This window comes from Habropoda laboriosa, unplaced genomic scaffold (assembly GCF_001263275.1).
Source record: "Habropoda laboriosa isolate 0110345459 unplaced genomic scaffold, ASM126327v1 scaffold67, whole genome shotgun sequence".
NCBI classification, from domain to species: Eukaryota; Metazoa; Arthropoda; class Insecta; order Hymenoptera; family Apidae; genus Habropoda; species Habropoda laboriosa.
In genome coordinates, this window is record NW_017100242.1 from 628,443 (window position 1) to 642,410 (window position 13,968).

The 13,968-nt window shown below is 32.5% G+C and overlaps 2 protein-coding genes across 2 annotated transcripts in view; one reads left to right on the top strand and one right to left on the bottom strand.

Moving 5' to 3' along the window:
• Window positions 1-501: 501 nt before the first annotated feature.
• Window positions 502-13,968, bottom strand: part of LOC108572072 (tripeptidyl-peptidase 2-like) — a 21,457-nt gene continuing 7,990 nt past the window's right edge. Inside the window, exons 18-27 of the mRNA XM_017934259.1 lie at window positions 9,236-9,474; window positions 8,874-8,942; window positions 3,280-3,820; window positions 2,363-3,204; window positions 1,801-2,002; window positions 1,476-1,732; window positions 1,288-1,415; window positions 939-1,215; window positions 736-840; window positions 502-606 (exon numbers count right to left, since the gene is read on the bottom strand). Of these exons, the coding sequence (XP_017789748.1) occupies window positions 502-606; window positions 736-840; window positions 939-1,215; window positions 1,288-1,415; window positions 1,476-1,732; window positions 1,801-2,002; window positions 2,363-3,204; window positions 3,280-3,820; window positions 8,874-8,942; window positions 9,236-9,474 (2,765 nt within the window). The remainder of the gene's footprint in view (window positions 607-735; window positions 841-938; window positions 1,216-1,287; window positions 1,416-1,475; window positions 1,733-1,800; window positions 2,003-2,362; window positions 3,205-3,279; window positions 3,821-8,873; window positions 8,943-9,235; window positions 9,475-13,968) is intronic.
• LOC108572075 (DCN1-like protein 1) lies at window positions 4,945-6,658 on the top strand. The gene is made up of 5 exons (XM_017934261.1): window positions 4,945-5,029; window positions 5,550-5,763; window positions 5,864-6,032; window positions 6,130-6,343; window positions 6,472-6,658. Exons 1-5 carry the CDS (start codon window positions 5,027-5,029, stop codon window positions 6,634-6,636), a joined length of 765 nt encoding a protein of 254 aa, XP_017789750.1. The 5' UTR covers window positions 4,945-5,026; the 3' UTR covers window positions 6,637-6,658.

The following is a 13,968-nucleotide window of genomic DNA, read 5'->3' on the forward strand; positions in this document are numbered from 1 at the left end:
TTGATCGTACCCAGAATAAATTAAGATCGATGCATTTTTATTCACTCTTACCGAGACCTTTAATATGTACATATGTGTATCGTATACATTCTCAAACGTTCTCTATATTTTCCGTCCTGTCACGTGCGCATCGTAAAAATGAACATGTAAATTAATTTATTATGCTTTGTTCTTAAAAATCGGTACGATAGAACTTATGTGTACAACGACATAAAAAGACTTTTTGCACTATACTCTATATTCGCTATATGTATATGTATACAGTCGACGATCTTTCATCATTAGTTTTTTTTTCTTCTTCTTCGAATGTGCATTTCACTCAAGTAACATGTGTACATCGATAAAAAAGAAAGTACAATAAAAAAGTGAGGACAATAAAAAACTCTACGACGTTCGTATCACGTGTTGATATACCTTATAGGAAATTCAGTCAAAATGTTATCAAAACCATGTAAATTCTATCAACGTTCACTGAATGTGTATAATTCTATTGGTGTCGTTTTATATAAATTTAAAACATTTTTGCTTATCGTGTGGTATTCTCGTTTTAAACAATATCGAGTCAGCTCGGTATTGGGTGTTTAAAAGAGGCATATATCCAAAAACCTGAAAATATCAGAATTCCCATACTTTAAAAATCGCACGCTGCTGCTGCTGTGTTTCAATTTTTTTTTTAAATACGTTTAAAAAAAACGAAAAATTATCAAAAACTGTGCAATGGTAAATGTTGTTTACCTGAGAGAAGAAATTAATGCATTTGTGCCTTTCTTGGAAATGGGTATCATCTTCTGAAAGGGAAACTGGACAACCAGGACATCTGAACGTCCAACGTGATGTAACCTAGGCAAACAAAAAAAGAAAAAGATTGCAATATTAAACAGAATACTGTAAACATTTCAAATGTAAATTAATATATTTGATATACATATTATATTTACTTTGACAGGTGGTTTTCTCGTAAGATGAGATATGAGGAAATTCATAGCGATATCCTCGCAATTCATATATTCGTCAACCTTGTCCCGTATTGCTTGCGGTAACCAATGTGTATAAAGATATGTGTAATGTTTATGAATGAACGCAGCACCGGTTAAAACCATTGATAACTCGCAGGAATAATTAGAATTATAGTTCCAAGCGTTATGATAATTTTGGTCCCATGCGTGAAAGCGACCAGGAAATCCAACCACACGATCTCGATGTTCTCTCCATACTCTATAAAAAAGAACCAATAAATATTATATGTAACATTTATAAATCATCACTTCTAAGAATAAAGATATATACCTGAATCCAAACATAATTTCATCGTGCCTCAAATGAGCGTCATCGTCGACCGAAAGAACAGCTTCCGTTTCGATAGCATCGAATGGGAGAAATCTGTTATTTAAACTATTCCTCGGAGCCTTGATGACCTGTATAAAAATTGTATTTTTTCAACGGCTAATTTACAAAGAATTTCAAAAAAATCTTACATGAATTGGGACTCCAATATCTGGCCACTTTAAATCTTCCATAGGTGGTTTAGGACTATTCCACAGAATCAAAACTTTATTTAAATAGGGCAATCCGTAAAGTCGAGCCAAAGAATTTATAAGAACTTGCTCTCGTTCGTATGTCAACATTACAATCGTAAATTGTTCTCTTGGATAGTTTCCACCTAAGGCTTCGCTAAATTCTTTGCCCGCGCCTCCAGCACCTTTACCGATTGGTCTGAATCCAACCTCAGATCCTGTAATTTGTAACCCATCGATAAAAGTATTTATATTTAATGATGTATGAGATATTACTTTTATTTACCAAGAAACTTCGCGTCGCTAGGAAGGACGGTATCGAAAGGTAATTGTGGATATAAATAGAATGGATCCACCCAGTCGTTCCAGATTTCATGTCCTTGGAGCAACATTGTCGTATAATTTCTTTTAAAAGCAGGAGATGGATAAGGTGGTTCCAAAGGTCCCAGACTTTCTTCTGCTTCCGGTTCAGAGATAATAGTATCAGACTTTAAAGGCTAGAGAGATAAAAAATTATTTTATACAATTGTTAAAGAATAAAAGGAACAATCGTATATTATAATATTTACCACAAAGCTTTCATTAAAGACACTTGGACTGGCAGTCTGAGGTGCTGGCAAGGGTGGTATACCGAGTCGATCTCTAATAACAGCTACAATAGTATCTACTGCACCCTGAGCGGTACTTAAATAACGTTCCCATATTAATCTGCCCTGCCTACGCATACTCAGAAGATCGGTGTCGGGAACGGCACGTAATAGGAAATGCATTTCAGTTACCCTGGCCTACAATTCGAAATACACTTAGTAGTTAAGAGTAACGTCACGTCGGAGATATCGTGGTTATACCTTCGGTAAAAAGATCGCTGCTCGACGCCAGCTAATAACTTCACTGTAACTCAATAAAATTTGATCACCGCCTAAAAAAACTGGGATTGATCCAGATCGTAAGGCTTCGTACAATCTCGCCTGCATAGTCGAAGTGGTTACGAACGAAGCATTGCTAGGAGCTAATATTAAAGTAAATGTAGACTCCTTGAGTATAGCTTTTCTCGAAGAATCGGTTCCACATAAAGACCAGTCAAGTATTTCTACTATATTCTTTTCCTCAGATGCTGGTATACACTCAAACTGAATGAAGAATTTATCCAATGTTAATCCCGTGCTCATTTCTTTAAGATGCTGAATGATAAATGTGTCTAAATTATTCTCGTCGACCGTTAGTCTATCCAAATCTATATCTGCATCGTCGATTTGATGCATCATAGTAGTGACTTTCTGAGATCTCATTTCTCCTTGAAAAGATAATAAATATTTTCTTCTAGCAGGTAACATTTGTGCACATTCTTGCCACACATCACCACCAGGAGGTCCTAAAATTGGAGGGACAACCAAATCGAAGCCCTCGCGAAATTGATTTCTATAGAATGTGGATTGTACAATTATAGCTCTTCCTGTATCCACATTGCTGAAAATATCTCCAGACTCTACAGATAAATCTCTACGTGCTAGATTTAATAAAATATGATTTCTGCCATCTCCACCCCAATAAGGGAGTGCATGTAGTTTCTTCACATCTATAGGTACAGGATACTTCTTATCAACTTTTTGTTGAATAGAAAGAGATTCTCCTATGAGCACTATATATATACAGGCTTCAGCTGCATTTGCAGTAAGATGTGGATTATACCCTGTTACATGGAAAATGTACATTTATTTAGAAAACATTTATAAATAATTGTAAATGATTTTATAATAGTATCTACCTAGTGTCTGTTTAATAGTAGTCTTTAAGAAACCATCGACATCCCAGCCAGGATTTATTACAGAATACTGATCTGGATCATATAAATATACTGGGAAACCACTTGTTAATGCACACCTACTGTGATCAAAACAATTGTACATTCTGCATGAATGTGGTATAGTGCTTGGTAATACCACAGGAACAGAAGACATTAATATGCGCTTAGGTGGTGCTAGTTCTGGTGTATTTCTCTCCACTGCTTCTCTTTGAGCTACTTGTGCTTGTTCAACACTGATTTTTAATCTGTCAAGATCTGTTTGTTGATGTAACAATTCTTGCTTTAGTTCATCAATTTTTTGAGTTAAACTGCTAACTTCAACTTGGAGTCTTTGTCTCTTTGCACTCAAATCTCTAAGCTCATTATTTACAGAAACTTTAATACGTAACATTTCTTCTATTCTCATTTTCAATTGAGAGGCTTTCATGGGAGTAAAATCTTCAAAAGCTTCCAGAGTAGAAAATGTACGATAAATGTCTTTATCTGGTGAATCAGATTCCACCTAAAAACATAAAAGTTTGACTGTATAAGTTTGTCATGTATAACATTTCTATACAAATACCTAAAATGAAATTAATACCTTTGATAAATAATAGTGAGTAAATAATGGTACAATGAATAAAACAGCAGATGTTAATATTATAATTCTAGATAATTTGATATGTGTTATCCAGTGACAAATTTCTTTTGCACTTCCATTTTGATGGTATAATGGAAGTATTTCAAATATACTTCCCCCCATTGTGTCTGTTACAGATTATCATTCATTTTTACTTAAATTCAAATCAATAAACTTGTTTTGTGATTGACAAATTCCTGTTAACACAATGAAAATTATGGTTATAATAAACATACGATTTTATATACCAAAACCATTTATTCCGCACAATGTATTAACATTTTTCAATTCAAATAAAATCGTAAAGACGACAAAATCATAATGCTAATGCAGCTATTTCTTACCAAGAACACAATAATTGTGGAATTTTGATTGGCATTATTGATCATTAACCTAACAAGAAAATATACTCCTCTCAATTTTTTGAAAACTGCAATCGATGAATATTACAGATGAATCATGTACATCATTACAAAAGGTTTAAAAAGTAGGTTTTATTTTTATATACATTCTCATAAAAAATAATTCGCACACATAAAATACTGAAGGAAAATTGTCCAAATCACACCAAGATTTCGATTCGAAAGGTTACATTGATGTAACTATTCTATAATAATATCAATATCAACATCAACATTGCTGTTATCTCATTAATGTTTATCCATCTGCTCTTTAACGTACGTCCTTGGAACTTCAGGCATAATCATTTATTTGCGTGGGCCACTATTTACGATAGCGTTTTGTTGTTATTTTACGAAGACTTCATCGTCTTGACTTTCGTCAAACGTAAGGAAAAGAAGTTTGTACCGATGCCACCCGACGTAAAACTTAATTGCTCGACGTTTTCGATGATTTTTTATCTTACAGTATCATAAAATGTGGCGTCCAAAAAATTCAATGTAACCTTTCAAATAACCCGCGACATTGTCCTCGAGGTTGCTTTACTTTAGCAACGTCTGGTGGCATTGCTTATAGTCTTGTTGGTGTATTTGCATTTCTCAGGACCTTCACAGAACATGCGCATGTTCATGTCAAGTGTAGTGCAAAGGAAATAATATTTTGGCTTTCGGGGGCCTAAAATTAGCTAAAATGGTGAGCTCTTAACAAATTTGTGAATCATGTTAATTCGACGATCATCGTGACGCGATTTAATTTACAATATTATATTACGGCTAGTATGCTCGCGACAATATATTGAAAATGTTAAAATAACCTATCGTGAGTTAACGTTAATGTTCCCTTTTGCACCAAATACAAATCAATTTCGTGGCAGATTTTGTGACTAACGGCATTGCAGAATAATGCATGAACTTCTTGTTCTACGTTTGCAATAAGTTACATTGACACTTACGGATTTACTAATTGTACGATATTCTTCAATGAAATGATACACAACGTAGCAACAATAGCTATTGTACACGCATCGAAATTGTGTATTTATAAGTTCTTCTCGAAGTTGACGTCCGCGTTACAAACAAACGAACATTTAAAGCTCCCTGATACATATCTATATGTTTACTAACAAATTTTTTATTTGATGTGCAAGGATAAATTGACTTCTCATGTTAATAATAATAATCCGTTATAATGTCGTATTTGGCTTTTGTTACAGCATAAATTAAAGTTCTCACAAAGAGACAAAGTGAGGAAATTCATTACATTTACACATACTGGAGAACAAACAGCAATATATTGTTTAGCACAAAATGATTGGAAGTTAGATTTGGCAAGTGACAATTATTTTCAAAATCCTGAGGCATATTATAAAGAACCAAAAAATACAGTAGACAAGAAGAAGTTAGAAATATTGTTTAGTCGATATCAAGGTAATTATATGAAAAATATTTAATGTGTGATACATGTATATAAATTTGAAGAATGATGCTTCTAATATTTTTATAATATTTTACCTGATGATTGAAATAGATCCCAATGAACCTGACAAGATTACAGCAGATGGAATAATGAAATTTTTGGATGACTTGGATTTAAGCCCTGAAAGCAAATTAGTATTAATTATTGCGTGGAAATTTAGGGCAGAAACACAATGTGAATTTACTAAAGATGAATTTATGAATGGGATGACAGACCTAGGGTAAAGCAACATTTTTTTTATCTCCTCTTTGTATTAAATAAACTAAGTCCTCTTACACATATTATTTGAATAAAATTCATTAAAATTATTCTTTCAGTGTGGACAGTATAGATAAATTAAAAGCCCGTTTAAGTAGTTTAGAAAGTGAATTAAGAGATCCTCAGAAATTTAAAGATTTTTATCAATTTACATTCAATTATGCAAAAAATCCAGGACAGAAAGGTTTGGATCTTGATATGGCAATTGCCTACTGGAACATTGTATTAGATGATAAATTTAAGTTCCTGCCCTTATGGTGTCAATTTTTACAGGTAAGATGTGTTAATGTGTATATATATATATACTTGTTATATAACATAAATATTGATCAAGCCTAAAAAGGAGGCTAAGATATTGGTCAGGAAAGTTGTAATACAAAAAAGTTAACACCATTTTCTAGGAACACCATAAGAGGTCAATTCCAAAAGATACATGGAATTTATTGTTAGATTTTGCCCTCATGATCAACCCAGATATGAGTAATTATGATGAAGAGGGAGCCTGGCCTGTACTGATAGATGATTTTGTAGAATGGGCACAGCCTCGCGTTCGTCAGACCCTCTAACATCTTTTTGTTATATCTTTAACTTCATATAAAAAAAGCTTTATTTATTCAATTATAAAATCGTATATTCTTCAAGTGATACTTGATCATATTTTTCTGATAGAGCAACATCATTTTACTTTGTGTACAGAGTATATGGTAATGAAGCAAAAGTATTATAATTACTAGAATCAATCATAATGTATAATAACTCTGTAATGTAAACAAATTTATATTTAAAAGAAGAATTAATCGTAAAAAAATAAGCTAATTTCGTATAAAATTAGAGGTTCTGTATCATTTGATTCCAAATTATATTACATGAATATTAAAGCTTGACATAAGAATTGCATTATTATACATCTGTCTGTACAAAGTAATATGATGTATAATCAGTTTGTTCGAAAAATAATGACAGTGGAAAATGTTGCTCAACTACCGACGGTATTTGCAAACATCAGAAGAAATCGCCAACTGTGTTCCTTTGCACGAATTTGGCTTCAAAAGGAGAAATCATAAAAACGATTCGTTTATACCTTTTTGTAGATAGTAATTTCTAGAAATTGCGTTGTTAAAAATTGTTATTAAATAAATTTTACGACACACTACAGAACACTTGTAATATACATACAAAAAACACAGAGAGAAAAATCTGTATTTTAAATGTAATGCTATTTCGGCACTGGTATACTTATCTTTTTTATAATCACCGGTCTGAATGGTGACAAAAAAGATTTGTTTCTGTTTTATTAATGGAGAGTAATATTTATATTGTAATTCTGAGGTACTATAGATGTTAGAGAAAATAAATTAAGGATTTTTTACAAGTTTAAATTATGGGTTTCATTTACGATTATTGCAGATTAAATATATTTTATTTATATTCTTCCAAAAATCGTGATTATAGATGTTTATTGATTTTAAGATTCATGCGAAATGAATTCACGTCGACCGATATAGAAAAAGGAACTGATAAAAACAGATTTAATTCTCACATAAAATTTTTTGTCTGTACTGCAAAGTGTTAAAGTTGTTAATAACATATTACATTTTATGTTTTTTCCTATTTCATAATGCGTTGTGTGATTAATGCTTTTGTAGTTTAGTACAGTACACAAATTTTCAAGACTACTAATCACTTTAATTTATATATAATGCAAAGAGATTAAAGAAACATAATGTAAAGAAATATATATCTCTGCAACTTTACAGTTAACAGTTAAGGAATCAAAACACTATATCCATTTAGGTATATCAACATTGAAAGGTGCAAAGTAGAGAATTAGCAATATAAAAGATACGTCGTCCAGAAATTTTGGATTATATTTTATAAAAATGTTGAAATAGATGGAATGAAGGAGGTTCTGACATATGCATCCATTATAAAAAGAAGAGTCCAGTTAAATATTGTCAGGAATATGTTTGCGCAATGCGGAAGAGAAATTCAGGAAAAATGTATATTACATTTCATTTAAGTGATACTAAAGAAAATACGATTTTCAGATTTAAGCTACGTTATTTTTTTAATAGTTTAAGCATTGCGTGAACGCTAAAAAATTGTAATAGTTTTAGGAAGAAATTGTACATAATGTAAATAAATCTGTCAGTCTTAATCTACGTAGCACGTCTAATTAAATAAAAAATTCCGCTATCTTCACACCATAACAATTATTTTTAGACAAAATGTTTCTAACTACGAGAATAAAATAAAATTCCATCGTAAATTTAACGTTTTACAATTTTTTTGCTGTATTTGTGTAGCTTTTCAAATATTTACATATGCACACATCAAAAGTTCAATTCTTTCACTAGATCAGGGGTGTCGAATTGGCGGCTCCTTCTCCTCTTTGCCTGCTCCGCAGAGCCATAGAAGAACGGCCCCCTCCATACCTAATTCACTCTGATGAAGTCACTACTACAGATTCGTGTAGCTCTCAGAGGGGAAATTCAACACCCCTGCACTAGACTATTATTATGGTTTCTGCAATGACTGCCACAGTTGCATAAAGAATTACAGCCACATATTGAATTGTATGGGTATAAAAAAGCCAGCTCATATTGGTATGCTTCTTCTGCATTGTAATATTTGCTTAATATTTCCTCTGTATACCATTTGCATAAATGTTCCAACTTGTCTATAGTTGTCTACATTATTTGTTTTATTGTTAATCTGATATGCATTACCATTACTTAAAAATATCAAATTGTGCTGTATTTATTAAATATCAGTTATACTATATGTAATTGTAAATGCTTACCTGTGCAATAACTAATCCCTGGTTTGGATTGGTACTTGTACTATGACTATGAGAGTCAAAAAAAGTTACCTAAAGATAAAAGTTTTATATAGCAAACATTTTTTAGATTTAAGCAGCAAACATACCATATTAGTTGTTTCTTGAAATATAAACAATACCGTGCGTCCACAGGTAATAAGAAGCATATATAAATTCTTAGATCCTGGTGCTAGGTACCATTTGTGCAAGAAATTACTTATGTGTTGATATAAATTATTTTCGATTTCGATTTTTTCATAAAATATTTGAAATGCCTAAGAGATAATAAATATATTTTAAATGTTCCCTGTTACTCATTAAAGAAATTTAAGATTAAACTGTACCCATTCTCTTAACAGACTTAAACTTTTGCCTCCAAGTTTTAGTGCCTCTCCTGTATTAAGACAGGGATTAGAAACTAAGCCTTTTTTAACAATCCATGCATGCATAGCATTACCCTCTATCATAGCTTCAGCTATGATTACAATGATTTCAGGACATTTTTCTACATTGTATACTGATAATCCCGTTTGAGATATTCGCTGAGCGACAAGAAGACAAATAAGAGTACATGCTTTGCTAACTAGAATAAAATAATTGTATTAGTAACAGCGAAGTTAAAGTAAATGCGTGTAGGATGTAAGTATATTTTTTACGTTTTTGTCCTGGAGGAAATCGACTTTGCGAAAATTCCTGATTGTACCAATATGTTATTACGTTATTTTCGAACAAACTTTTCGTGTACGGAGGGAAGAATGAATTGCGCAACGGCGATAAGGACATAACTCTTTATGCAACTCTCAGTTAACTGTCTTGTTGAATTTGATTTAGAGTTATTCTTATAAAAATTTTGCGCCCCGACTATTAGAAGCCATGAAGCTAGTTGAAAAATAAATTTATTTTCAAATTCACGCAAATCGATTTTCTAAACTGGAAGATATGCATACAGCTTCATACTGATGGAACAAGTCTCGACGTATTTGTTTTTTTTTTTTTTCGGAAATGTCTGCAAATATGTGCCATACGATGAAAATCTTTCATAAGTTAGATAAGGAATAGCGATATGTTGCGGCGACATCAACTCCATTTCGTATTTGGGCGTGCGAACGAACAGCTGGTTACTAGGACCATAAGATGTAAAAAGAGGTATGAGAGTAGGAACACACTACACGCGAGAAGGGTAGAGAGAAAACGTTTCCTATTGGTCCAGAAGCACCTAACTTCCACCCCCCAAATAGTAGATCATACCAACGTAGAAGATTCATTGATTATCAACGATTGCATTATCTACGAATAATTTGCGCATTTTTAGTATGAAAAAATACAATATGCACCTTGATTATCCATTTAAATAATTAATTATTAACAATTTTCATGCAATATGTCTGAATTGATATTACGTATCGTAAAAATTTGTTATTAATTCTGCACGTTTATGCGAATAATTTGGGTATTTTTATGCGTGTACATAATATACGCATTGGTAGTAATAGAGAAATGAGTAAGACAAGGAAAGGAATAGGGTTAGACAAGGATAGCATTAGAGTAATGAGTTAGACAAGGAAAGATATAGGGTTAGACAAGGATAGTATTAGAGAAATGAGTTAGACAAGGAAAGATGTACAGTTAGACAAGGACAGAAAATTTTTAGTCTGGAACTAACGCCATCTAGCGTTAGGTGACGCGAACTACGATTTTTTAATAGGAAAACAGGATATAAACAGAGGTATTAGACAAGGATAGCACTAGTGTGCGACAAGGATAGAGAGAGAACGTTTCCTATTGGCTGGCAAGCCGCTATGCTCCATCACCCACGGACTAATCAGGTTGGTTGGGGAAAAATCATTAATAACTCAATAATTACGACGATTCTGTGAACTTTTAGAATTGAAGAATGTAGTATGAACCTTCAGCAACTTTCCCATATAGTTTTTAAAGCTCTAAGTCTCTTCAGTAATTAGTTATTAACAATTGTAGTACGTGATGTCGGGACGATACCCCGTGTCGCAACAGTCCCTTGCGATTTTTCATTAATTTCGTACCTTTACTCGTATAATTTATGCACTTTAATACATTCACAGAAAAGCCTGATCCTTTAGCTAGCTTCTCGTATAGATTTTAATGTTCTAGACCTTTTCGATAATTAGTTATTAACAATTTTAGTACGTGATGTCGGGACGATACAGCGTGTGGAGACAGTTCCTTGCGGTTTGTCATTAATTTCGTACCTTTACTCGTATAATTTATGCACTTTAATACATTCACAGAAAAGCCTGATCCTTTAGCTAGCTTCTCGTGTAGATTTTAATGTTCTAGACCTTTTCGATAATTAGTTATTAACAATTTTAGTACGTGATGTCGGGACGATACAGCGTGTCGCGACAGTTCCTTGCGGTTTTTCATTAATTTCGTACCTTTACTCCTATAATTTATGCACTTTAATACATTCACAGAAAAGCCTGATCCTTTAGCTAGCTTCTCGTATAGATTTTAATGTTCTAGACCTTTTCGATAATTAGTTATTAACAATTTTATTACGTGATGTCGGGACGATACAGCGTGTCGCGACAGTTCCTTGCGGTTTTTCATTAATTTCGTACCTTTACTCCTATAATTTATGCACTTTAATACATTCACAGAAAAGCCTGATCCTTTAGCTAGCTTCTCGTATAGATTTTAATGTTCTAGACCTTTTCGATAATTAGTTATTAACAATTTTAGTACGTGATGTCGGGACGATACAGCGTGTGGAGACAGTTCCTTGCGGTTTGTCATTAATTTCGTACCTTTACTCGTATAATTTATGCACTTTAATACATTCACAGAAAAGCCTGATCCTTTAGCTAGCTTCTCGTATAGATTTTAATGTTCTAGACCTTTTCGATAATTAGTTATTAACAATTATAGTACGTGATGTCGGGACGATACCGCATACCGTCAAGTACCTTTCCGGTTTTTCAATAATTTCAAGGCTTTCTACTAAAATCGTATGAAACTTCCTATACTCATCTGAAAGGCAACTCCTTTGGCTACATTCTCATATAATTTTTATTAACATATTCGGTTTAGTTTAGGAGTTATTAAATATTATATGGGAGAGTACACCACTCGTCGTATCCGGGTGCGCTCAACTGTTATAAACAATTGCTAATATTTAATAAACCGCGAGACGTACGTTCACAAAAAGTATCGCAGAATGTAAAGGAAAGTCTGTACTACATTCTTTAATCTTAAAAGTACGCAAATTATCTCGCAATTCCATGAAATTGTATTAAATTGACAGAAGAGCGTTACGCTTGAATTCGACGCGTGTAGCATTCTCCCGAATAATGTGTAATAACTCTCAAACTACGACGAATATGTTATCAAACATTACACGAGAATGTAGCCTGAGATACTACCTTTCAAATGAATACTGAAACTTGTACAGGAAATTATTATTAAACAACGTAATTAATGAAAAACCGCAAGGGACTGCCGCGGCGTATCGTATCGTTCTCGACATCACGTACTAAAATTGCTAATAATTAATTATTGAAGCAACTCAGAACTTTAAAAATTATATGAGAAAGTTGCTGAAGGTTCATTCTACATTCTTCAATTCTAAAAGTTCACAGAATCATCTTAATTATTGAGTTATTAATGATTTTTCCCCAACTGACCTGATTAGCCCGTGGAAGATGGAGCATAGCGGCCTGCCAGCCAATAGGAAGCGTTCTCTCTCTGTCCTTGTCGCACACTAGTGCTGTCCTTGTCTAATACCTCTGTTTATATCCTGTTTTCCTATTAAAAAATCGTAGTTCGCGTCACCTAACGCTAGATGGCGCTGGTTTCAGATTGAAAATTTTCTGTCCTTGTCTAACCCTATATCTTTCCTTGTCTACGTTGTTTCGTTGTTTTCTCGTCATCTCTATTATAATTGATATTAATAATCAAATTTTAATTGCTTTAACATTACTAATAATGTGAATAGTAAAATTAAGTTTCTAGCTTATTGTCAAATACTTTAATTGTCGAATAATTAGTGTTAGATTAGTTAGAAATTGTTTATAACCTTTATGGAAAATTGATGTTCTTTTTGTGTGAATTACCGTTGAACATTTTAAGCCAGTACAGGAATCAAGGGAATGCAATTATTTAAAAAACAAATTATTAATTGTAAGATAACTGTACAAAATGTATTCTTACTCCCGTTGGAATACGATTCGATTTAAAGTATGGAGCCTGTGACAATGTTTTCAAGCCTTAATAACAATTATTTGGAATAATTATTGTTAAGGCACTCCTTACTAGACTGTAAAATAGAGAAAATTCCACTGAACTTTGTCTTTACTACAAGTGATACTCCCTTAAGTAAGTTCTATATGAAATATTTTTCGAATAACGAATGTGTAAGGAGATAATTGCGCGGGTTGAAGAAAACGAGAACCTTGTACGTATATTTCTTCGAGTTGTTCTCTGTTTACTTTGTTTTGAACAAAAAGCTATTGACTACTACTAAATTCTTCCTCCTCCCTGTCTGTTAAAGGTCCATACTTTATTCTTCAATACTAAAAGTTCATAAATTTATCGTAAATAATGAGTTAAATAAGGTATTTTGTTTCCTTTATAAAAATAAATGTATCTCAAATACAGAAACTTTTATTAGTGCATTTATTATTCGAGCAATTAGTCATTTCATAAAAACAATACAATTTTTCGCCAAGAAACAAGTTTGATTTTCTATATTTGGATCTATACGACATTGTATATTTCTCTTAATCGGAAAATATTCCGACCTGTATCTTAGCCTTGAAATATTTGACTCACATCCGGCATACGATAAGTGCAGTCAATATTATTTTACTACATTCCAATTATTCATTTGTAATAATTCTTTTTTTTTTTGTTAATGTTGCGTGAAAGAAATATGAATTACCTTTATATTCCGTATTCATTATAAATCCAAACAATGTTCTGGTTATTTTTTTTTTTTTTTTTTTTATATACATCAGCGTACTTATTGCATAAAGTGAAAAACATATCTTTTATGTAGCACAATGACAACAAAACTGAGTATATTGTATATAAATTTCAC